The 26392-nt window shown below is 43.2% G+C and overlaps 1 protein-coding gene across 1 annotated transcript; it reads left to right on the top strand.

Moving 5' to 3' along the window:
* Nucleotides 1-26392, top strand: LOC311128137 (enhancer of mRNA-decapping protein 3-like). Its single transcript, XM_084160118.1, has 7 exons — nt 1-111; nt 673-847; nt 1085-1278; nt 6251-6619; nt 13763-13916; nt 23658-23875; nt 25153-26392. Exons 2-7 carry the CDS (start codon nt 684-686, stop codon nt 25485-25487), a joined length of 1434 nt encoding a protein of 477 aa, XP_084016244.1. The 5' UTR covers nt 1-111; nt 673-683; the 3' UTR covers nt 25488-26392.

Below are 26392 nucleotides of genomic sequence, written 5' to 3'. Positions count from 1 at the left end.
GGTGAAGGAAGTGACGTTGTGACCAGGAAACAACACAACTCTTCGAGTTCAGAAAGTGTTGTTAGCAAACTAGCAAATTCATCACAAAAAACTATCATACACAAGAACAAGGTATATCATTTTCAATTTTACCTCAAAGCGTTTCATGGATAACAAAAGGGTGGAGAGGATGGATATATTAATAACCGACGTTAGCCATGATCTCTGATTTAGCTACGCTAACGTTATCTAGTTAGCATTCACAACAATTTGGCAGTAGCTAGCTATTTAGTTAGCTAGGTAGTTAGCCAGCTTTTAGATTGGAACAGCTAGTTAGTTACGTTATGTAGTTAGCTAGCTAGATACCGATTTAAAACAAATAGCGATAGCTAACTAGGGTATTTGACAGCTACATTGCCAGCTTATTTCCTAGCTAGCTAACGACGTCATTGCCAGAGTAGGTAAGTGATGAGTGAGTAGACAGCTTACATTAGGTAGCTAGTAGTAAACTACAAAGGGCTGTGGTTACCCTCTACTGTTAGCCCATTGTATAGCCAATGTAACTGGGATGCAACTCAAATAATTTTAGACCTGTAACTAAGTCCTTAGACTGTTTTACACCGTTAATTTCCCCTTGATCAGAACGCTATGATGTATTTGTGAAGTTGTTCTCCGTCTTCCATATATGCCTAGATCCAGAGAGAATGGCAGCAGACTGGTTAGGCAGTCTGGTGTCAATAAACTGTGGACCAACCCTGGGCATGTACCAGGGAGAAGTGTCATCTGTGGACCAGACTAGTCAGACCATCTCTCTCAGACAACCTTACCACAATGGGGTCAGGTGCCCTGTCCCTGAGGTCACCTTCAGGTAAGGCTTTCACATGGTGAAGTACAGAAAGATTAGCCTGAGTCACAGTTTCGGGAAATAATTTGCGGTGACAATGACACTGGAGTTTGAGTTTGCATTTGGCAAGACGGCACACACAGACATACTACATTCTGTGCATTGATCTAGTTATTTCACAAATACATAGGGGCCTACTTATTTGTTTTAAGCAATCTGCTGTTAACATGTCTAACATACCAATGTTTACATTCTATGCAGTGCTATGGACATCAAAGAGCTCAAGTTCCTGGATATCCAAACTCAAAGTGGTGGCAGCAGAGCCAGTGCTGGACAGGGTGTCTTGTCTGATCCAGGCGTCATATCTTCAGGGCAGAGTGGTCAGAATAGCAGAGGTGGTTACCCTGCCAACAACACCCATTCCACCACCGCTCCTATTACCATTTTACGCAAAGGTGAGATGAGAGGACTAGTTTGAGAGTTTTATTTTTCAAACTGGTTGCAAGGCCCCAACGCAACATCCCCTCAGTTACCATCAATTGGGCTGGGGGACTTTTATACAGCGGTAGTGGAACACCACCTTCTATCAGCAGTTCTCCAGAAGCCACAAAGAGTGCTGTCTGACTGAGTGCATTTGAATAGGCCATGGGCTTCTTCAGTGTGTTCTAAAATGGCCACAGCCTTTCTTCTTATGCATTCGGAAAGTATTCAGACCCCTTGACCTTTTCCACATTTTGTTACGTTACAGCCTTATTCTAAAATTGATGAAATTATTTTTTCCCTCATCAATCTACACACAATACCCCATAATGACAAAGCAAAAACAGGTTTTTATAATTTTTTGCAAATGTATTAAAAATAAATAACAGAAATACCTTATTTACATAGGTATTCAGACCCTTTACGCAGTACTTTGCAACCAGTACAATTTTAGAATAAGGCTGTAACGTAACAAAATGTGGAAAAAGTCAAGGGGTCTGAATACTTCCTGAATGCACTGTATGTTTTGATAAGGTTTGTATCACAGCTAAAGTGGCCAAATAACTTCTTAAAATGAAGCACATTCATCTGCGTTACAAGGGGTTTAGAGCCTAAATGGCATACATAAGCAGCGCATGAGTTTCAAGTTTGGATAAGATCATTTTCACCATAAAAATTCACCTTTTATAATAAAAGCATTACATTCATAATAGCATTTGCAGTCACTTTTGATAATGGTGTTTTCCCGCTAATGGAACATTTGCGCTTATAGCCTACTGCCATGCGCGCATTGCTGCGCTTATAATGTGAAGATATAGCCTAATAGTTTATCAACATTTTAAGCTAAATATTCTGATCTGTTGCGTCAGCCACATTGCTTAAAAACGTTGTTTTGATGCTAGTGGTTATATTAATTTGGGATCTATTGCTTCCCACAACTGTCTCAGACTATGTTTGGAATATTTTTTTCTCGCACAGAATAGAATAGGTCGACTTTTGTACTATGGGGGATAGTAGATTGACATAGGCTAGTGCTTTTGCTGTTCGTTAGGCCTACTCATCTTGTTTGCTGACGAAAAGTAAATGTGGACAGTTCTTCCAATATCCTCAATATGCACCTCGGAATTGGATAAGGACGCGCGCAGTTGCGTGCCCGATGTGTCTGTCTTCACTTGTAGCCTGTGAGAAAGACCCGATCACGTGATGGAAGAAGGGCACAACGGCCACTGGCCGCAATAGGCATGGATTTTTTTAGGGTGCATTACGGCCACAAAGGGGATGCCGCCGTGATATTCGAGGCATTATCAAGTGCTTTTCAAATTGTGAATGAGAGACTAATGAAGTGTGTACAGCCTGCGCTAAAAACAAAGCAGAGCTCATGACTTTCAAGCGACTTTTTTCAAATCATCATTAGAGTTGCATCATGCAGCCTTACAATGTATAAAAAATCTAAACATATAGCCCAACGTTTGTAGAACAACTAAATTAAGCATATAGGAGTACCTATTTCTTAGTTAACCGCTCAACACGGAGTAGCTGCACGTGCGCACTCTCTCAAATCGTTTGGTGAAAATATTTATATTTGATTCAGCTTTGTTCAATTGTATTCATCATACTATAAAATAATGCCACGGAATTCTAAGCAAATCCTGTCTGCTAAATGAACTAGTGTAGCCCACAGCCATTTGGACAACTCAGAGTATGCTATTCTGTTCTTCTGAAATAGACTACATCTTCTTCATATCATGCTACAATAAATAATGGATTTATTGTGAAGGTGTAGGCTATATTACATGGATTTATTTGACTTTTTTTTAAATGTAGTTGTTCCAAAGGTCTGTATCAGTGGCTTGTAGGCTATGTGTGGAAGCCAGGAGATGCTAAATGTGTGTATGTTAATTAACGGTAAATTACTGTGAGACTGACAGTTATTTACTTGACAATCACCGGCTGACGAAATTTTGTGACCGCCACAGCCCTAGTAACGTAACAAAATGTGGAAAAAGTCTAGGGGTCTGAATACTTTCCGAATGCACTGTATATTGCACCAGAATCTTACACCATCACACTCAATGACTACATAACTTGTATCTCTGCCTTTGTTGCTTATGAGTGCGAGATGTAGGCTAATACATTTGACCTGCACTATATTTAGCCACTTCAAGTGTTTACTCATTGAATTTGGTGCCAACTGTAACAGTTAGTCCCATTTAGAAAGTACACTCAACACATTATCACATTGTGAATGAGGCTATTTCTCAATTATGACATGTTTACATAAGACAGTTTAAGCACAGCCATGAACATATTTCTCGCTATCTGACTGTGATTATAGAGCAAAAAGTTCTCATTGTTGATCTTTTCCTTATTAAGTGACCGGAGGAAATGTGAAACTAAAAGTATCAGTGTCACATGTAACTCCACTCCCTAATCTCTAGGCTCTGCACATTTGTCAGCAGTCACTGAAGCCGAGCCAACACATTGCTTCATCATAGTAACATTTATGCACTTTTCTGAGAGACACCTAGGCTCTGTGGATAGGAAGGGAAAGGTTGCCTCTGTGCAAAGGTTACACTTAGTCATGTTATGCTATGCTTTACCTGACTGGCGCATTCATACGTTTAGGGCTTCTGTTTCTTTTGTTTGGTCCCTGCTCTGTTATTTCTGTTTATCAGACACAGAAATCCCTGCAGTGTTTTGGCATAAATGTTTTAGTAAATGATTATCCTCGGATGTACTATGAGAATAGTTTTCTATCATTTCTGCCAGGTATAATAACCACAACCCATAAAGCAGCAACCCTTTTAAAATAGCTACGTAGTAGTTATCTGCTTAATCAGTCTAGTTTATTTCTGTCTCTCTGGTGAACTGGTGTCCTTTCCTCTAGTCTATGGTGTCACCGGGTTACTATTAACAAGCCTGAGCATGGAACCAGCAAGGCACTGTTTGCAATGCTGTGACTTCCCCAGATTCCCATAGCGTGCTAAAGGCTTTTACCAAAGTTCCTCTTTACAATATGTGTGTGACTAAGATCAATAAACATTCCCCCCCTCGCTGTGTCTGCTCCTAAAGAGGAGGTTATGCAAGGCCTGGCTTACGTGCCTTAGTGCCCTTCTGTTCTCCGTCTCCCTCCCTCTCTCCTGCTCAGAACAGGAAACCCCCCACAGGAAGCCATGTTGTCCCAGTGGCAGTGTGCTTGGAAGGGGGCAGACCATATCAATTGTGGAAGCACTGTTTACCTTTGCATTTTTTATTTTAATCTCCAGATTCTTGGGCCAACAGCCAAGGGCGCTAATGCACAAATTGCATGAGACCAAAGTGCTGAGTGGAAGGGGTTGGGCTGACCCTTTCACACGCAATGCCATGCCCCTAACCAGCCCCTTAGTGGGGGGCCATAGAAAGAAAGGGATGTGGGGTTAGGGACTACTTATGCAAGATCATGGGCTATACAAATTATTTATAATTATCCGACATTAATGTTTCTGGGAGAGTTAGGATAGTCCTCTGCAAATCGAGTGGATTTTCTTGGATCTAAACAGACCTTGTTAAGAGGGTAATTGGGGGGGGAAATAGCTGTTATTTTTGCATATAAAAATGTTCCTATGCATACATGCTGTCAGCTTAGAGTCCTTTGTTTTTCCTGTGCCTCTGGTACATACCATTAATTGTACAGTAAAGCTGTTCTTTCCTGTTCTTGATTGGACAGTGTCACACACACATACACAGAGGGAGTTGTTGCGGCTGACTGAAATGTTTTCCTTCTGTCAGTCTTAACTTGCATGTGAACACATTTCCCTCCACACAGCAACATGTTGACAAGCCTCACATGCTGTCACAGCACACTGTCACTCACTCCAGTTCCTGTGTGTTTATCTCACCGTTGTCATAGTGATTTATTTTTCTGTAAGAGTATTGGCCAACATTTGCTTGTAACGTGTGTAACTTAAATATGGGTCATGTTTAATCATTCTTTGAAATGTAGTTCACCGTGTAGTTTGTCAATGATTTTTCACATGGCTCAAGTTCCTGTTTTGTTCAAATATCTCAGCCTTCATTGAACCTAAGATTCTTTCTGTTCTCCACATTTTCACATCACTTCTATCAGACACTAGTACTAACTTGGTGTTCATTATTCTCTGCTTGACTTGGAGCATTGCCCAGTGCATTCAGGTATCTGATTCACTGAGATTTACAATAGACCTGTAGGTAATAATACTCTGTGTGGTTTCATTGTAATATGTTTGCCTATGTTGAAAAGCTAATGCACACATATGAACAGATTTTTTTAAAAGCAGTCCCTCACTCACCTCCATTGTCGAAAATACATTGATATAGTAGCAAGTCTCAGATCAGTCGATGTGATCGGATGACAACGCCATTGTGACAACAACAGTAGTGTGTACGTGACTTGACTGAGAGTCTTGGTGTGAATCTTGCGTGAGAGCCCAAAGTACCTAGCTGTCAGTGTGACACTTGCGTGCGACTGTGCCTCTCTCTCTCTCTCTCTCTCTCTCTCTCTCTGTCTCTAGGTTAGCGTGAGACCTCAGCACAGTTAGGGTTGAACACCCGGTTTTTCCAGTTATTTTTTTGTTTCTCATCTTGGTTCTTTTTGATTTGTTAGTGCGCCATGCATGTATCTAAACGTTGTGTGTTGAGGATTGTGTGTTGAGGATAGAAAACTACTAGCCTATATTATTAATGTTCTATTGACGTTGCTTGTTATCTAACTATAGCTCCTGATACAGCCATATGATAAGATCAGTATTGAGGACATAGAGAGCAGACTGGAGTCCTGACAGAGATTAATGGACCCCAGTCTGAAAAATTACCCTCTTAACTGGGATTTGGGCTTGTGCACCATAATTGCTAGTCAGGCTACAGGCATATGTACTGTAAAAATAAATCAGAATAAATCGTCCTCCTAATGTCTTGATTTATGTTAATCAGGTCCTCCAGCATCATCTAGTAACCGAGCGCCAAACCAGGCCACGCCGAAGAAGAACGGAGTGAAGAACGGAGTAGTAGGAGGAGGGGGGCAGATGAGGATCAGGGACGACGAGTGTTTTGGTGCTGAGGTGGACGAGGGTCTGGACACAGACTTTGACTTTGAGGGGAACCTGGCACTGTTCGACAAGGCAGCCGTGTTCTCGCAGATTGACGACACAGATTGCAATGGGGCACGTTCCCGTGGAACGCACGGTGGCGAACGCGGTACACCCACACGTTACCGTCACGACGAGAACATCCTGGAGGTCAAACCAGTCGTCTACCGGCAGATCACGGTCCCACAACACGGGGGCAAGGAGTACTGCACTGGTAAGAGAGCGAGAACAGAACACCCTCCATTGGCTCCATTCACATCCACCATGGGCAAGAGAGCGAGAGAGAGCACCACCCTCCATTCACATATATCTCACACATCCACATCTAGAGACCTGCTGCCCTGAGGGATAGACAGATAGAGCACTCTCCATTCACATCTGTCATCACACATTCACTTCCAGAGGCCTGCCAGTGCCCTTAGGCCCTGAGTGTCTCTCACCACAGCCACTGCATCTATTGAGGCTAAAAGTAGACCCATGAGTTTGGCTAAGCGAGCCAGACTAGTGGAGAGACTGGACATTGTGTACAGCTCTAAAATAGGCCTTAAACAAACAGGCAAGAAGAAAATTGCCCCTGTAATCGGACGCAACCGTGAGGGATTACAACAGTGTGGGTATTCTCAGTGAAGCCCATCGGGCTGGAGATGAGATGGGGGAGAGATATAGGTTCCGGTCACAGCCCCAGCCCGTGTGCAGCGTGTGGTTAAGAGGTTACGCCAGGCTGAGGCTCTCCCTCTCAGTAATCACTGCTGGCTTCTCCCTAAGGAGTGACACACCCACCATTCACACACTCTCTCTCTCTCTCTCACACACACACACACACACACACACACACACACACACACACACACACACACACAGCCCTAATGAGCTACACTTCTCTGTCCATACACAGACTCTTGTTTGTCTTTCTCTCCTTTAAGATACTAGAATGTTTTTCATGTAGCTCAGAGATGGGAAAACCACTGTAGATTGGTGACCCATTCAACCAGAGAATGGGGATTTACCGTTAGATTTGTGAAAATTAAAAGAAATGATGAACGACACAAGTTCTACCATCAGGATGTTTTCTGTTGCATACGTGTCTTGCGGACTGGTGATAATGAGTGTAGTGTTTGCTTTGGAATGTAGTTGAATTCCCCCTCCATGTCAGTGTTGTTGACTTTAGACAGAAATAGTATAAGTTCTCAGAGTGACAGTGTGGGTCTGATGTAGGCCTACATCTTGTGCTTCTGTGATGCAACACTGAAGCTCTTTGCTGGGTGTGGGTTTGACTGTCTCCTATAGGCCAGAGAGGGCCACCTCCCACTTTCGCAACGTGCTGGGCTGGCTGGGATCCTACTCTGGTTACTCTTTTGATTGAGGCAGCAGGTAACTTTTGAGCTTTGAGCTCACTGCCCCACCACACCATGCAGTCCCAGTCCATATCTGGGAAGAGGAGCCGCTCTCCCACACCTCAACAACACTCTTTATAAGTGTGTTACATAATTGGTTTCATACAGGGTGGTCCTCTGTAGCTCAGCTGGTAGAGCACGGCGCTTGTAACGCCAAGGTAGTGGGTTCGATCCCCGGGACCACCCATACACAAAAAAAAAAAATGTATGCACGCATGACTGTAAGTCGCTTTGGATAAAAGCGTCTGCTAAATGGCATATTTTATATATTTTTTTTATATATATACAGGAGATAAGTGAATGGCACGCTATACTAGGCCCGTGGCCTGGATTCCAAGGTGTGACAAGAAGAGCATCACCTATCACTCTGCTGGGCGCTGCAGGACTCACTGTAGGGATAGGGGATCAGTACCGGTCAAATCTGGTTTCTGATGTTGGCATAAAGTGATATGGGTCTAAGTGGAACACAAGCTCACGCGCACAAACCGGCTCTCACACACGCATGCTCGCTCTCTCATTAGGGAATAGAGGATAGCAATGCCAATACCATCGCTATTAGTCATAGAATGCATTCTGTGCCCCCATGGAGATAGGAGTGTTATGCTTCTGTTGCCAGCTGACTAAATACTCCCAGACAAAGATACTACACTGATACACCTAGCTGGATAACTTAATCCACTACATGAAATGACTGACTACAAACATGTGAGCCTCAAATAGCCCGCTACACTACAGTACATACTGTACTGACATACAGGTATGTGCAATGTGCAGCAGTTTTTAGAAAGGGTTATGACATTGCCACTTTTTTCTAAGTAGCCTAACATGGCCACCAGCCAGTGTTACCATGGCGACAGCAGTGCGGTGACTGATGGGCCAGGCGGCCATTAAAAGCCTTGCCCCTGGTGCTGAGAACTGGGAGCTGAATGTGGACGCTTTTGTCTTCTTTTACCGAACGGGCTGGGCAGGTCTGCTACCTCTGCCTCTCTCTGTCTGAATGCTGTCATGCAAAGCCCCATCCTCTGTACCTTGTAATTATCAGACCGCTCTGAGCTTTACATAAACAGCACCTCTCATAGTCACACACAGGTTACCGCTCAAATGGCACCCTATTCCCTATATAGTGCACTACTTTTGCCAAGGGCCCATAGGGAATAGGGTGCCATTTGGGAGGCATCCACACTACAAGTAGAACAAACCCTTACCCTACTCGAGGCTGCTCTCACCTGAATCCATTCCTATCCACAGCACTGTAAACATTTTAAATCAACAATCTGAGACAACAGAAAAGGGGCTAGGATTAACAATTGTCTGTCTGCACGTAGACAAGTCTGTAAGGGCTATCTATGTGGTGCATTATAGGCCTAATTATTCCGTTTCGATGGAAAAGGCATAGGTCTACTCTCCTTTGCTAATTCCTATGCGTGTTAAACCACTCTTCAACTACACGTCACAGGAGGTTGGTGGCACCTTCATTGGGGAGGACGGGCACGTGGTAATGGCTGGAATGGAAAAAGTGGAAAGGTATCAACAACATCGAACACATGGTTTCCATGTGTTTGATGCCATTCCGTTCGCTCCGTTCCAGCCATTATTATGAGCCGTCCTCCCCTCAGCAGCCTCCACTGCTACACGTGTACTCAAATCTCTTCAGTGTAAACACACTAAAGCAACAGAACAAATCAAATCACGGCCCTGTAAACTACCTTTGATGGAGAGAGTGACAGGAGAGAGAGCTGAGGACGAGTATGATATTCACAACTATTGATTCACTTGGTCCGGTGGCATGAGAGCAAATGGAACTTTCTAATCAGTTGACCTGCATTAATCTTAGTTATGAGGGCTGAGGTGATGGAGTGTTAGAGACTTGCACCCCCTTGGTAATGCAGCAGCAACAGGCCTGTAGTCTGGAGGAGCCTTGTGAAGCTGTGGAACCTCACTCCCTGTTCTCTCCCTCTTTCTCTCTCCCCCCTCCCTCTCTCAGCGCCAGCCCTAATCACCCATGGCCCGCTTCCAGCCTGCGTGTGTGTATTGATTTCAGCTTCGACGTTCTCGTTGTCATGCTTGAAAGATTGCTTCCAGCTCAGTTTATTTTACTGCCCCTGCATGCTCCTGGCTACCCAGTTGAGCAGGTTGAGCATTGCGTGTAGTGGAGTGTGTGTGTATGTGCTGTGTGTGTGAGTGAGAGTACACAGGATCGGGTGGGGGGAGCTGTAGCAGGGGAATTCCTTACAAACGCACCTAGCTGGCGGGATGGTTGAAAAGCAACTAGATTATAGTGCAACTCCCACTTCTCCCTCTTATTGCCTCTCCTCAGCGGCAGGTTGCATGACAAGGAGCAGTTGACTTTGCTGTGTGCTTATCGCTTGCGTGATTGGCCGAGGAATGGCGCAGCAGAGTAGACTGGGTTCCTCCCACCCCACTGTAACATATTACCTGTCTTTGTACTGGAACAGTGGGAGGGAGGTGGAGATACGGACAGGGAAGAGATAAGGTTCATTTCACCCAGGCACGACATCTGTCTGTCTGCTGTTTGCAGGTGTGTGTTTGCTTGTGTGTCACACTGCGTGTGTTCTGCCTTGAGTGATATGCCTATGTGTTTCTGATAGCTGAATGTGTGCCTGCATGCGCAGAATACATGAGGAGGGAGGACACGCTGAGCACTCAGTTGCCAGGCCAACGCTTTGGAACAGGCCATTAAGGTCTTACCTGCTTCCCAGTGGCTTCACTAGCCCCTCCAGCTAGTCTTTGATTCCTCTGTAGACTAATGTGCCATGGGCTATAGGTAGGGATTAGCACAGGGCTCTTTAAAGGGCTCCATGAGCAGCTACCAGAATAATGACACAGTCCTGGCAGCACCTAGGAGCCATGTTCACTGGGCTGGTCTTTCCTAGATATCCTCTACTGTGTTGACACACAGACCTGAGCAGAGCTCTAGATGGATATACAGTTGAAGTCGGAAGTTTACATACACTTAGATTGGAGTCATTAAAACTCGTTTTTCAACCACTCCACAAATTTCTTGTTAACAAACTATCGTTTTGGCAAGTCGGTTAGTACATCTACTTTGTGCATGACACAAGTAATTTTTCCAACTATTGTTTACAGACAGATTATTTAACTTATAATTCACTGCTCATGGGTGGCAGGTAGCTTAGTGGTTAAGAGCGTTGTGCCAGTAACCGAAAGGTCGCTGGTTCTAATCCCCGAGCCGACTAGGTGAAAAATCTGTCTGTGCCCTTGAGCAAGGCACTTAACCCTAATTGCTCATGTAAGTCGCTCTGGATAAGAGCGTCTGCTAACTGACTAAAATTTAAATGTATCACAATTCCAGTGGGTCAGAAGTTTACATACACTGAGTTGACTGTGTCTTTAAACAGCTTGGAAAATTCCAGAAAATGTCATGGCTTTAGAAGCTTCTGATAGGCTAGTTGACATAATTTGAGTCAATTGGAGGTGTACCTGTGGATGTATTTCAAGGCCTACCTTCAAACTCAGTGCCTCTTTGCTTGACATCATGGGAAAATCAAAAGAAATCAGCCAAGACCTCAGAAAAACAATTGTAGACCTCCAAAAGTCTGGTTCATCCATGGGAGCAATTTCCAAACGCCTGAAGGTACCACGTTCATCTGTACAAACAATAGTACGCAAGTATAAACACCAAAGATCGTACTTTTTGGAGAAAATGTCCTCTGGGTCTGATTAAACAAAAATAGAACTGTTTGCCCATAATGACCATCGTTATGTTTGGAGGAAAAAGGGGAAGGCTTGCAAGCCGAACACCATCCCAACCGTGAAGCACGGGGGTGGCAGCATCATGCTGTGGGGGTGCTTTGCTGCAGGAGGGACTGGTGCACTTCACAAAATAAATGGCATCATGAGGAAGGAAAATAATGTGGATATATTGAAGCAACATATCCAGACATCAGTCAGGAAGTTAAAGCTTGGTCACAAATGGGTCTTCCAAATGGACATTGACCCCAACCATACTTCCAAAGTTGTGGCAAAATGGCTTAAGGACAACAAAGTCAAGGTATTGGAGTGGCCATCACAAAGCCCTGACCTCAATCCTATAGAAAAGTTGTGGGCAGAACTGAAAAAGCGTGTGCGAGCAAGGCCTACAAACCTGACTCAGTTACACCAGCTCTGTCAGGAGGAATGGGCCAAAATTCACCCAACTTATTGTGGGAAGCTTGTGGAAGGCTACCCGAAACGTTTAACCCAAGTTAAACAATTTAAAGGCAATGCTACCAAATACTAATTGACTGTATGTAAACTTCTGACCCACTGAGAATGTAATGAAAGAAATAAAAGCTGAAATAAATAATTCACTCTACTATTATTCTGACATTTCACATTCTTAAAATAATGTGGTGATCCTAACTGACCTAAGACAGGGAATTTTTACTAGGATTAAATGTCAGGAATTGTGAAAAACTGAGTTTAAATGTATTTGGCTAAGGTGTATGTAAACTTCCGACTTCAACTGTATATACAGTACCAGTCAAAAGCTTGGACATGATTCCATATGTGGTATTTCATAGTTTTGATGTCTTCACTGTGTGTCCAAGCTTTTGACTGGTTGTGTGTGTGTGTGTATGTATATATATATATATATATATATATATATATATATATATATATATATATATATATATATATATATATATATATATATATATATATATATATATATATATATATATACACACACACACACACACACACACACACACACACACACACACACACACACAGTTGAAGTCAGTGCTCAGCACATGTGGGAACTCCTTCAAGACTCTTCAAAAAGCATTCCAGGTGAAGTTGGTTGATTGAATGCCAAGAGTGTACAAAGCTGTCATCAAGGCAAAGGGTGGCTATTTGAAGAATCTCAAATATAAAATATATCTTGATTTGTTTAACACTTTTTTTGGTTACAACAGGATTCCATATTTGTTATTTTATAGTTTTGATGTCTTCACTATTATTCTACAATGTAGAAAAAAGTAAAGAAAAACCTTTGAATGAGTAGGTGTTCTAAAACTTTTGACCGGTAGTGTGTGTATATATGTATAAAAAATGTGTATGGTCCTGGACCTGAGTATTCACTCAACAAGTCAAGCTGCAACACTCCCTCACACGCTAGCCATCATCATTCACACAGGTGTACCAACCAGTACACCTTAAGCTCCTGTTTTGAAGTTTCCCCTTTGTCATGGTACCCCTATGTTTAGGTGGAGCGCTCTGTGAGGTGTGGTGGTAGTGTGTGTGGGCCCGGGGGGGTGCTGCTGCCGGTGTCTTGCCCAGCCCAAAGCTCTGCTTTTGGGGATGCTGAGGGAGCTCAGCACAGATGAGCTGGAGCGTGATAACCCAGCCCCTCCAAAAGGCCATGGGGGAAAGCTAGGAGAGGCGGCTCACAGTTTTCATCCTCATGTTTTGTAAAGGGCTGCCAATCTCTTCTTTGTTGCGGTGGACAACATTGACAAATGAGAGAGGAAGAAGGGAATCTTCCCTCCGTGATGGGAAAGAGATCAGGTCAAGGGAAGAGGCTTTCCCAAGGGAACTGGCTTTCCCAAGGGAACTGGCTTTCCCAAGGGAACTGGCTCTTCGCGTGAGGGGATGTGCTGCTTATACATAAACTCTTACTCCCTGAAGAGTTCCTGAGTGTGTGTGTGTGAGAGTGCGTTTGTCCTCATTGTAAAAGTTAATGTTGTTGGTGTATTATGCCTTCTAGTTCCTTTTGAGAATGTCCAGTTGCACTGATGATGAGGATTCTATGCTGTTCTATTTTTAGTACCATTTCCATATTTTTCTGGAACTTTAAAAAAACTTCTGACATAAAAAAAATACAATCCATTAATGGCAATCTCTCTCATTTCATAGCTACATATATTATAGTCTGGCACAATAACAACTAATACATTTTTATTTTCCCCTCTTGTCTCTCTCTCCTCTGACTGTAGACTCGGGCTTGGTTGTCCCCAGTGTGTCCTACGAGCTTCACAAGTGTCTTCTGGCTGCAGCGGAGCGGCATGGCCTGTCTCTGGAGCGGAGGCTGGAGATGACTGGTGTGTGTGCCAGCCAGATGGCCCTCACTCTACTGGGTGGCCCCAACCGGTGAGTGTCTGGGTGGGTTCCCTCTACGGTGGTGACATCATATCACATGCAACAGGCTTCATCGATACCAGAGTCGTGTTCAATAGGCACGAAACTAAAGAAAATGGTTTGAAACGGAGAGGTACTACAATATCTGAACTTCCCCAATAAGAAATGCTCGTTTTTGTTTTCAGTTGCAAAGCGTTTTGCTACAGTGTGCCCTAATGAACACGACCCAGGGTTATACAAACATGCCTTTGTCCTCCTATTTTTTTCAATTTTTCATTGTTTCTTGTATTGTTGCTGTGGTGATATACTGTAGTAAGGTGTTTTAAACAGGCAATTAACCTTAGAGCGCTCCCTGTAAAGCACTGATCAATGATGTATATAAACTCTAAATTGCTGATGCTATGTATTAGCCAATGAGAGGTTTTGAACCCACCGGTCAGACATATTGTCAGTCCTCAGAAGAAGTAGTCCTAGGAATGAATGGAATTCTACATTTTTTGTAGGAAATGTTTCAAGGACAAAATCTGATGTATTTAAAGCTGCAATATGTATATTTTTGTATTTTATTTGTTCAAACGCTCTAATAATTCTCTAGTGGTTATCCAATGTGATGCAACAGTAACAATATTGTACCTCTAGCCTACCTGAGAACTCCTGTATTCATTGGTTTTCGTTTTCCCTGTCGGGTCAGATTTTGTGCTGCGCATAATGAGTTACGTGTTTCCGTCAGTGAGGAGGCGGTGCCACAGCTCAGGGATATTCTAACAGGTAGCCCGTATGATAGCTAGCTAGCTGAGCCCATGTCCACACTTGGCTTGCAGAGATAGCTAGCTTACAGACATGGCAGACGCGAGGGGTAAACGACCTGACCCAGCAGCAGCTACTCCTCCATCTAAGCCAAAGAAACAGAACTTTGGAGAGCAGACAGGCGAAAAGGGAAAGCTATAGAGCCCGGGCCAAGACTAGAGTAAACCTCGGATTTGTGTTCACACAGTGGAGAGAACTAAGAGAGTTGAAAGGATTCAAAACCGACACAGTTTGCATTTTTTCTCCTGAAAGGTAAGACTTTGCTAGGTAGATAATATATCTTGCTAGATATACATTTAAATTATGGTTTTGCTATTTAGTTGTAAAAATGTATGCGAGTGTTATATTTTGGATTGCTTGTTTTGATTGTTTTCAAGCCACACATCCAATAGTTCGTATTAGCTTGTGTAGCTTGTTAGCTGGCTTTGACATTGCTGCTTTATTTCATTTGAATATACAATTTAGCTTCACTAGTTAGTCCTAACTAGCTACCTAACTTATGTGTATAACGTTACTTGACCTTGTGTTATATTTCTGTGGTCTGAAAGTCAAGCTGTGATATTGGCTAGCTAGCTACTTCACACACTACTCTACTGGCACGGAATAGCCATGATCATAAAGCTAATTTCAGATACACAAGATGAGACCAGATGTGACGGTTTGTTTGATCTGAAGGGTCTAGTTTTCCAAGGATCAACATGTAGGCCCTGCGACAAGACGGATTCCAAGATTCAACATGTAAGTCTTGCGACAATACATATCCATTTAGCCAATCAAAGAACAGTGCGCTAACCATAGAGATTTGATTAATTCTATGGCGCTAACGTTCTGTGTTCAGCCAAGCAGCTAACTAGCTAGCTAAGCAGAGAGCTAGATAGCTATTTTGCTGCACATAGCTAGCCTAGCTTGCTGACAAGTCACAAAGTGTACCCTGTTTCTGGTGCATGTACAGTGGGGAAAAAAAGTATTTAGTCAGCCACCAATTGTGCAAGTTCTCCCACTTAAAAAGATGAGAGAGGCCTGTAATTTTCATCGTAGGTACACGTCAACTATGACAGACAAAATGAGAAAATAAATTCCAGAAAATCACATTGTAGGATTTTTAATGAATTTATTTGCAAATTATGGTGGAAAATAAGTATTTGGTCAATAACAAAAGTTTCCCAATACTTTGTTATATACCCTTTGTTGGCAATGACACAGGTCAAACGTTTTCTGTAAGTCTTCACAAGGTTTTCACACACTGTTGCTGGTATTTTGGCCCATTCCTCCATGCAGATCTCCTCTAGAGCAGTGATGTTTTGGGGCTGTCGCTGGGCAACACGGACTTTCAACTCCCTCCAAAGATTTTCTATGGGGTTGAGATCTGGAGACTGGCTAGGCCACTCCAGGACCTTGAAATGCTTCTTACGAAGCCACTCCTTCATTGCCCGGGCGGTGTGTTTGGGATCATTGTCATGCTGAAAGACCCAGCCACGTTTCATCTTCAATGCCCTTGCTGATGGAAGGAGGTTTTCACTCAAAATCTCATGATACATGGCCCCATTCATTCTTTCCTTTACACAGATCAGTCGTCCTGGTCCCTTTGCAGAAAAACAGCCCCAAAGCATGATGTTTCCACCCCCATGCTTCACAGTAGTTATGGTGTTCTTTGGATGCAACTCAGCATTCTTTGTCCTCCAAACACGACGAGTTGAGTTTTTACCAAAAAGTTATATTTTGGTTTCATCTGACCATATGACATTCTCCCAATCCTCTTCTGGATCATCCAAATGCACTCTTGCAAACTTCAGACGGGCCTGGACATGTACTGGTTTAAGCAGGGGGACACGTCTGGCACTGCAGGATTTGAGTCCCTGGCGGCGTAGTGTGTTACTGATGGTAGGCTTTGTTACTTTGGTCCCAGCTCTCTGCAGGTCATTCACTAGGTCCCCCCGTGTGGTTCTGGGATTTTTGCTCACCGTTCTTGTGATCATTTTGACCCCACGGGGTGAGATCTTGCGTGGAGCCCCAGATCGAGGGAGATTATCAGTGGTCTTGTATGTCTTCCATTTCCTAATAATTGCTCCCACAGTTGATTTCTTCAAACCAAGCTGCTTACCTATTGCAGATTCAGTCTTCCCAGCCTCGTGCAGGTCTACAATTTTGTTTCTGGTGTCCTTTGACAGCTCTTTGGTCTTGGCCATAGTGGAGTTTGGAGTGTGACTGTTTGAGGTTGTGGACAGGTGTCTTTTATACTGATAACAAGTTCAAACAGGTGCCATTAATACAGGTAACGAGTGGAGGACAGAGGAGCCTCTTAAAGAAGAAGTTACAGGTCTGTGAGAGCCAGAAATCTTGCTTGTTTGTAGGTGACCAAATACTTACTTATTTTCCACCATAATTTGCAAATAAATTCATAAAAAATCCTACAATGTGATTTTCTGGAATTTTTTTTCTCAATTTGTCTGTCATAGTTGACGTGTACCTATGATGAAAATTACAGGCCTCTCTCATCTTTTTAAGTGGGAGAACTTGCACAATTGTTGGCTGACTAAATACTTTTTTCCCCCACTGTATGTCATAACACTTGTTTGCTACAACACCTTGCCACAACAAGTGGCAGCTTTGTTTCAAAGTTTCATCACGTCATTGTAAAGCGTTACAGAGGAAACGGTGTCAACTGCACGTCTCTTCTTTTTGATCTGAATGCCCCATCTTTAGTCAGCTGTTGTACAACACAACATTCTAAAACTAGCTAGTTTTGCCTCATGTCGGCTGTTGTATCTGAACTGGGCTTCATGGCTTGACGTCAAAGCTCTCAAAAATATATTTGAACCTGAAATATTATTTTTCAGTCATGAAAGGAATAAATCGACAACACCTAGCAAGCCTGTTTCCAGCCCCACCATTGTTGAGTATTGGAGCAGAATCAGATCGGTAAGCACAGACTTTAGCAAAGTGTTTTTGACCATGTTGTATGTTCCATCATTGTGTTTCCCTTAGCTGGCCAAGAACAATAATGTTTTACCTAATAACAAAGTAGCATATTTTAATGCTAGGAATCTATCTAGCTAATCTGTTTAGGAAAATGAACTACCCAGGATTTACTTTGAGTATTGATGACATTCTATCCCAACATTATCCTACTGCACAGAGATGTTACTATGTTATTCCCCATTTGAGATGTCTGGATGAGATGGAAACAGACATAGGCCAAAAGATACAGATGGATTGGGTGTATAAGACTGTAACATTACATTATATTAAATTACTGGAAACATGAATTCCTCATTCTGTCTAATAGCCTCCTTCTCCAATGAATGTATTTACCCTGGAAATATATGACTGATGGTCATCAAAGCAATTCTGCCATAGTTGTAAAATTGTATTCCATATTGGGATTGATGGGCAATGTTTTATTTGTTGTCTATCTAGGTCAGGGATGGTCAACTCCAGTCCTCGGTGGCTTGATTGGTGACAAACTTTTGCCCCAGCTGACACACCTTACTCCAATAATCAACTAATCATGGTCCTTACCTCATTTCTACCAGCATGTCACCTGTGCAACTAGAGGTGGAAAACACTAGATCTCCTTTACTCCACACACAGAGACCCATACAAAGCTCTCTCTCACCCTCCATTTGGCAAATCTGACCGTAACTCTATCCTCCTGATTCCCGCTTACAAGCAAAAACTCAAACAGGAAGTACCAGTGACGCGCTCAATACAAAAGTGGTCCGATGAAGCGGATGCTAAGCTACAGGACTGTTTCGCTAGCACAGACTGGAATATGTTCCGGGACTCATCCGATGGCATTGAGGAGTTTTCAACATCAGTCACCGGCTTCATTAAGTGCATTGATGACGTCATCCCCACAGTGACCATATGTACTGTACATATCCCAACCAGAAGCCATGGATTACAGGCAACATCCGCACTGAGCTAAAGGCTAGAGCTGCCGCTTTCAAGGAGCGGTACACTAACCCGGAAGTTTATAAGAAATCCCACTACGCCCTCTGGCAAATCATCAAACAGGCAAATTGTCAATACAAGACTAAGATCGAATCCTACTACACCGGCTCTGATGCTCACGGATTACAAAGGGAAACCCAGCTGTGAGCTGCGCAGTGACATGAGCCTGCCAGACGAGCTGTGAGTGCTACAGGGCAAAAGTAATTTAGGCAGGTTACTTTGACGTTCTTGTGCACAGGGACTATAGTGGTCTGCTTGAAAGAAACTGGTATTACAGACTGGGTCAGGGATAGGTTGAAAATGTCAGTGAAGACACTTGCCAGCTGGTCAGTGCATGCTCTAATTACGCATCCTGGTATTCCATCTGGCCCCACGGCCTTGCGAATGTTAAGCAGTTTAATTCTTAAAAGTCTAAGCCGGTGGGGGCTCTAAGCTGACATATGCAATTGTTTTAAAATCATTTACCTATTGGATTTTGAATTTTAAGACCCCTTTTAGGTATAAATAAAAAATAATGGTCCCATTTTTATGGGTAGGCACAGAACTACCTTCATATTTCCATTAATTTTTTTACAAACCGGGACCGGTTACCTTGAGACGAGTCCCGTGACACTTGTGGGGGTCGTAGAGTAAAATGGAGACCACCATCGTTAGAATCTCCCCTTTCCATAGAGTGGTCATACTAGTTTGTAGGTCAAACCGTTCGGATGCTACAGACGTTTCCGTGAGAAGACCAATTTTTGGGATGTTTTATGGTTTGATAAACACAGCTCTAGTTCTGATACCTTTCACCGCAGATGCGGAAGTGCGACATAGGCGGATGCGGTGGATTGAGACGCATCCAATGCAAAAAAACATATCTCTCACTGGTGCGTCAATCGACTCAAGGGGATTTTAAAGGTCTTACTCGCATCAGCTACGGAGAGCGAGATCATACAGTAGTCAGGAACAGCTGGTGCTCTCATACATGGTTCAGTGTTGCTTGCCTTGAAGCGAGCATAGAAGGCATTTAGCTCTTCTGGTAGGCTCATGTCGCTGGGCAGTTTGCGGCTGGGTTTCCCTTTTGTAATCCATGATAGTTTGCAAGCCCTGCCACTTCCGTAGAGCGTCAGAGCTGGCGTAGTAGTTTTCAATCTTAGTCCTGTATTGACGTTTTGCCTGTTTGATGGCTCGCCGGAGGTCTTTGCGGAATTTCTTATAAGTGTCCGGATTAGTCCTAATCTTGAAAGCGGCAACTCTAGCCTTTTAGCTCAGTGCAAATGTTGCCTGTAATCCATGGCTTCTGGTTGGGGTACGTACGGTCACTGTTGGGAAGACATCGTCGATGCAATTATTAATGAAGCCAGTGACTGATGTTGTTTAACTGCTCAATGTTATCGGATGAATCCCGGAACATATTCCAGTCTGTGCTAGCGAAACAGTCCTGTAGCTTAACATTCGCTTCATCGGACCACTTCCGTTTTGAGCGCGTCACTGGTACTTCCTGTTTTTAGTTTTTGCTTTCAAGCAGGAAGCAGGGAGATAGAGTTATGGTCTGATTTGCCAAAGGGAGGGCATTGTATGTGTTTCTGTATGTGGAGTAAAGGTGATCTAGAGTTTTGTCGCCTCTAGTTGCACAGGTGACATGCTGGTAAAAATTTGGTAAAACTGATCAAAACCAGACTGTAATATTTTCAACAGATGTCAACACTACACTGATGGTAATGAAATTCTATAGACAAAATACTCACCAAATATTATTCTATCTTTCAGCTAAAGGAGATGGTGTCTACGCATTGAAAACTGCACAGGACTACACCTACATCCCAGAACTTCAGAGAGCAGTGTTGAAAAGACTAGGCTCTCAATTGGGGCTAACAAGGAGAATGATCCTGAGATCAGATGACCCAAGACTCCCTGAAGTCCCACCACCAACAACTGCTGACCTGCTACAAGTTCGAGGAGATGTCGACACGCAACACAGGATGCAGTTAGCACACCTTTGAGCGGGGAAGGACCTGAGCTCTCCGTTTTGTCAGACTTGGTCGTTCCCAGGAAGTGTGTGAACCTGTGGAGTACTCAGAAATGTTGTTGAAAGAGTTGGGCCTACAACCAAACATATATAAATCATATAAATAAGGGATGTTTGTGTGGGCAACAATAAACTTGTGTGAGAAACAATATTTGTGCATTCTTTATCTAGCAAATTGGCATCATTATGGAATGGTTTTAGAATGATTTACTAAACTGTTCTCTTTTCCTGGATATCTATGCTCTTGGCAGTTTTCACTTCAAATTAGCAGACCTACAGGTGGGTAGATATCCAGAAAGACGGATGTACCACGCTGGTGTAAATACAGTACAAAACAAGTCGGTCCGATTACACATCAGGTCAAATAAAGTTTTACTAGGGAGATTAACAAGCATATACGGTATTATCTTTCAACTTCCTGAAATAACAAAAGCACAGTGAAAGGAAAACATTCTGATAAAGTACTGAACTGGTAAAGTACTGAAGTGATGTCACCCAGACTAAGGACAAAATCACAAAAAGATTACTTACAAAGATCTCACCAAATGGAGTATTTTTCCTAATTGGGATCCACATGAAGAATAGAGTACAGTGTAGTCGTGGAAAGTGTTCCGTAAACATACTTGGTAATAAATAACTGAAATAGTGCAGTGGTGAAATGGCAGTGGTTGTGTTGTATGCTGTAGGAGTCTCCCTACAATTTAGGCAGGTGCACCAGCAAGGCTGTCCGCGATGTGGGATGTCTGGAGATCCTGGGATAGCTCTCCGGTACTCCATGATGCCAAAAATCACTCCAGTTAGATTAACTTAATTACAGCATGCAGACAAATGTTGTGTGATAAGATTTGAATGTTGTGAAACATGTATACAGTACCACAGGTGAAAGATTTTTACTAACCTTCATCTTGGCCAGCCTCTCTTCTTGCAGTTGGGCAGATCTTTTCAAGTTCTTCCTGTCCAATTCTTTCTGCAGCCCTGCCTGTGCCCCTTATGGCCCGCGGTTCTTCATAACTGGAATCCTACAGGAAATAATATGTACGCAACACTGTTATTATGATTGTATTGTAATGTTCACTACATGGTCTTTTTATGTATAACCAATATTGATTTTCATGCAGAAGGGTCGAGTATCACACTTCTACAATCACTGCACAACGTCTTCATATGTAGCCATAGCTCTCGAGAATCAAGGGGCCATCCCAGTAATATTATTAGCTAGCTAGTATAGGAGTCAGAAGGGCAAATGACTGAATGCATGCCAAAGTTATTTTACATGAATGCAGATCTATGAAGTCAAATAGCTAATTTACATTTTACATTTTAGTCATTTAGCAGACGCTCTTATCCAGAGCGACTTACAGTTAGTGAGTGCATACATTTTCATACTGGCCCCCTGTGGGAAACGAACCGACAACCCTGTCGTTGCAAGCGCCATGCTCTACCAACTGAGCTTCAGGGGACTAATGTACTAAGTTAGCAATCTGACGATAGCTATCAAGCTATCTAATATTGTATCAGGCAGGGAAATTCACGGTAGCTATTCTCAACCATGTAGCTAAGTTTGCTAGCTAGCTACCTTGACATTGCTAGCGTTAGCTACCTTTCTGGCTGACAACAACGTGAATATTTTTTATTAGAATATAAAAAACGAGGATTATAGCCGGCATATAAAAAGCCCCCAGGGGTCCCAGGACAAAGTTAGGGAAACCCTGCACTAGATAACACAGCCATAGCGGCTGTTGATGCTAAGTCATCCCATCGGCGACTACCAATGAGAGATGGGGTTTATGGGAAATCGTGTTCAAATCTAGAACAAAATACAGCATTCTTGCCAGAGGGGTCTCCAAAAACATCTGTACACACATAGTTACGCAGTGAAGCTTTAACAATTTTTTTGTTGTTGTAGTGGGTACATTAACATTAGTACTTTCTAAAAATTATACTTTAAATAAATGTTTTTTGGGGGGGGGGGTTTAATTATTTTTTTGCTCACAAAATATAATTACAAAATATGCATTAAGGTGTCTGTAATAGAATAAACATTGCAAAAACAAATGTAGACATTAATTAATGCATTCTTTTGTATAGCTTCCCAAAAACAATTTTTTTACAACGTGGAGGGAGTACCAAAATGGAGGCGTGGTGGCTTCAAAACAGCGCCCCCTGTACGTCATCTAGTGTATATTAAATAATTGTACTGATTCTCCCTGTTAAGTCAGGGAATGTCTGACAGGCTGTGAATCTCCCATTTCCCCTCTGCTTCAGGCTTTTCTCTTTGTGCGTGTGAAGGAGTCAGTGCAAACGCCATATTTATGATGAATAGACAGTGGCTTTAGCAGTTAATCATGACAGAAAGCCAATACTTTGAATGGAAAGGTGTAGCAGCATATTGAAAGCATGAGGTGTTTATGATCGACAGGACACAATGCTCCACTGACCTTGATTACAATGACTGCAGATAAAGTCTTCCTCTGGTGTTTATGCTGTAGTTGAAGAGTAGTGTTTTTTATAAGAAAGGGAAACCCTTAGCTCCTAACTTTAACTTGCACAACAACCAGTTTATTACCCATGCAGTCCTGAGGTGATAATAATGCTCCTTTGTCTGCACTTTGTGGAATCTGCAGATAAAGATTTTCAGATCAGTCATGATTGTATTCTGCACAATTCATTATCTCAATGAGGACATTAAAGTTTGTCTAATCTACCGGTAATCAAATATCACAGGCCTTGGCATGTACTCTTTGTACTGATAGCCTAGCGGTTAAGAGGTTAGGCCAGTAACCGAATGGTTGCTGGTTCGAATCCCAGAGCTGATTAGGTGATATCTGTCGATGTGCCTTTGAGCAAGGCACTTATCCCTAATTGCTCCTGGATAAAAGCGTCTGCTAAATGACTAAAATATTATTCTTTTTTTAAGTACAATGATAAGAAATCAAAATAAGACAACAAAAAAATCACAAATGTCTCTTGAATGTCCCCAGGCTGACCCCCAAGAATAATCACCAACGTCCCACGGTAGCCCTGCTGTGCGGCCCCCATGTCCAGGGGGCCCAGGGCATCAGCTGTGGACGGCACCTGGCCAACCACGAGGTGGAGGTCATCCTCTTCCTCCCCAACTTGGTCAAGATGCAGGAGTCCATAACCAACGAGCTCGCCCTCTACAGCAAGACCAGCGGCAAGCAGGTGGCCAGCATCAAAGGTACCGACTCATGCTGACTAACATAGATTTGTCCTCTGTTCACAAATATTATCTGCTTTTGAAATCATTAGATGTGATGAGACTATAGATAGAAAGGTAAATGGACTGTAGGTAGTGAAGATAGTGAATCCACTTCCTTGTAGTGTGTTCTTTTGTTAGCATGAGCTGTATAAAAAATCCATTGTTTTCTAATCTAGAGTAGACACTTCCCTCTGTTATATTCACAACAAGCAACAATTTCAAAGATTTTACTGAGTTACAGTTCATTAGGCCCTATGGATTTCACATGACTGGTCCAGAGCATCCAAAACATGCTCAATGGGTGACCTGTCTGAGTATGTAGGCCATGGAAGAACTGGGACATTTTCAGCTTCCAGGAATTGTGTACAGATCCTTGTGACATGGGGCCGTGCATTATCATGCTGAAACATGAGGTGATGGCGGTGGATGAATGGCACGAACATGGGCCTCAGGATCTCGTCACGGTAACTGTGTACATTCCAGTTGCCATCGATAAAATGCAGTTATGTTCGTTGTCTGTAGCTTATGCCTGCCCATACCATAACCCGACCGCCACCATGGGGCATTCTGTTCACAACGTTGACATCAGCAAACCGCTCGCCCACACAATGCCATACACGTGGTCTGTGGTAGTGAGGCCAGTTGAACGTACTGCCAAATTATGTAAAACGACGTTCGAGGCGGCTTATGGTAGAGAAATGTACATTAAATTATCTGGCAACAGCTCTGGTGGACATTCCTGCAGTCACCATGCCAATTGCACGTTCCCTCAACTTGACATCTGTGGTATTGTGTTGTGTGACACAACTGCACATTTTAGAGTGGCCTTTTATTGTCCCCAGCCTAAGGTGCACCTGTGTAATGATCATACTGTTTAATAAGCTTCTTGATATGCCACACCTGTCAGGTGGATGGATTATCTTGGCAAAGGATAAATGCTCACTAACAGGGATGAAAACAAATTTGTGCCCAACATTTGAGATAAACAAGCTTTTTGTGTGTATGGAACATTTCTGTGATCTTTTATTTCAGCTCATGAAACATGGGCCCAACACTTTACATGTTGCGTTAATATTTCCGTTCAGTATAGTTAGACACATAAGGCACAATCAGCTAGACACTGTAAAATCAGTGCTTCTTGTCTGCTTTTAACAGTGGTACACTGAAACAATGTTGCCCTCTGCTGGAGGTGTAGCTACTCGGAAGCTTTAAGTTCAAACCCTGATCTCTGTCCCGCTCTCTCCTCCTCCTCCTAGACCTGCCGGTCAGCCCAGTGGACCTGGTCATCAACTGTCTGGACTGCCATGAGAACGGCTTCCTGAGGGACCAGGCCTGGTACCTGGCGGCTGCAGACTGGGCCAACCAGAACAGGGCTCCGGTGCTCAGCATTGACCCTCCAGTGAGTGGCCAGAAGCAGGCCGTGGAGGCCAAGTGGACTCTGTCTTTGGGCCTGCCCTTGCCTCTGGATGGTGGGGAGGCTAGGGTCTACCTGTGTGACATTGGGGTACCCAAGCAGGTGTTCCAGGAAGTGGGCATCAACTATCATTCGCCCTTCGGCTGCAAATTTGTTATTCCTTTACACTCTGCATAGCAGGACCTCCTACAACCTGTGTTTTCATTCTAGTGAAATACAGAAGGACAATGCACACAGATATAGGACCAGCCTCAAGTCCTGCAAGTCCTGATAGTTAGAGACTTCCAGGTGCAGTGTCAAGACCTTCTTAGAGGGTGATGTGTACAGTTACTGAAAATAAGTTGTGGGGGGATTTCTTAAAACAGAATGTGCACTTAATTGTGTTGCGGTTGGTATATGTTTTCCCTTTGCTCCTGGTTGACCCCTGGGAGTGTATCGCGTGCCCTGAAGTGCCACTGGAGAAGGGGAAAGCTCTAAGAGGAGGGCTTCCTGTCTTGTTGGGCTTTGTGATAAGGGCTATGTGTGTGTATTGCCCTCCTCTATCAGCCAGTCTGAGTATGTTATGTTTACAGAGAGCTGACTGACCGCTATGAGTCAGTCTCTGTCTATGACCCCTGACCCTGACCGTGTGACCAGCCCTGGGCCTGAGACACACATCCTGTTTCCTACCGTAGATTGTGTGTGGACTGGAGACAACGGGACCTGGCTGACCCAGTGCCCCACAGCAGAGCTCAATCTCTCTGGGAAAATCCCTATGATCTGAATTTGAGATTTTGGTTGAAATGCCCTTACTCTCACTAAATTAAATTGGTGTGTTTCTCTTAAATGTCACTTTTTGGTCAGCATCGATTGTAGCGATTTTCAATTGAAATTTGTAATTTAGCTAGCACTGGTATCAACTCGGCAAAAACCAGTTTGTCCTCTTTTCTCAATTATCTCAGAAGAAAATGTTTAAGAATTTGTTTGTTTTTGATAAATAGGGAAGATGTTTTGCCTTTGTTTGAATGCATATATTTTCTAAACTGCATCTGGGCTATATTTTTAACAACGCTGCAAAGAAAGCTGTAAAGTGGTGCTCAACA

This window comes from Coregonus lavaretus, assembly GCF_964263955.1.
Source record: "Coregonus lavaretus genome assembly, chromosome: 4".
NCBI lineage: Eukaryota > Metazoa > Chordata > Actinopteri > Salmoniformes > Salmonidae > Coregonus > Coregonus lavaretus.
The sequence above is the reverse complement of the archived record's forward strand: the minus strand, read 5'-3'. Positions and strand labels throughout refer to the sequence as shown.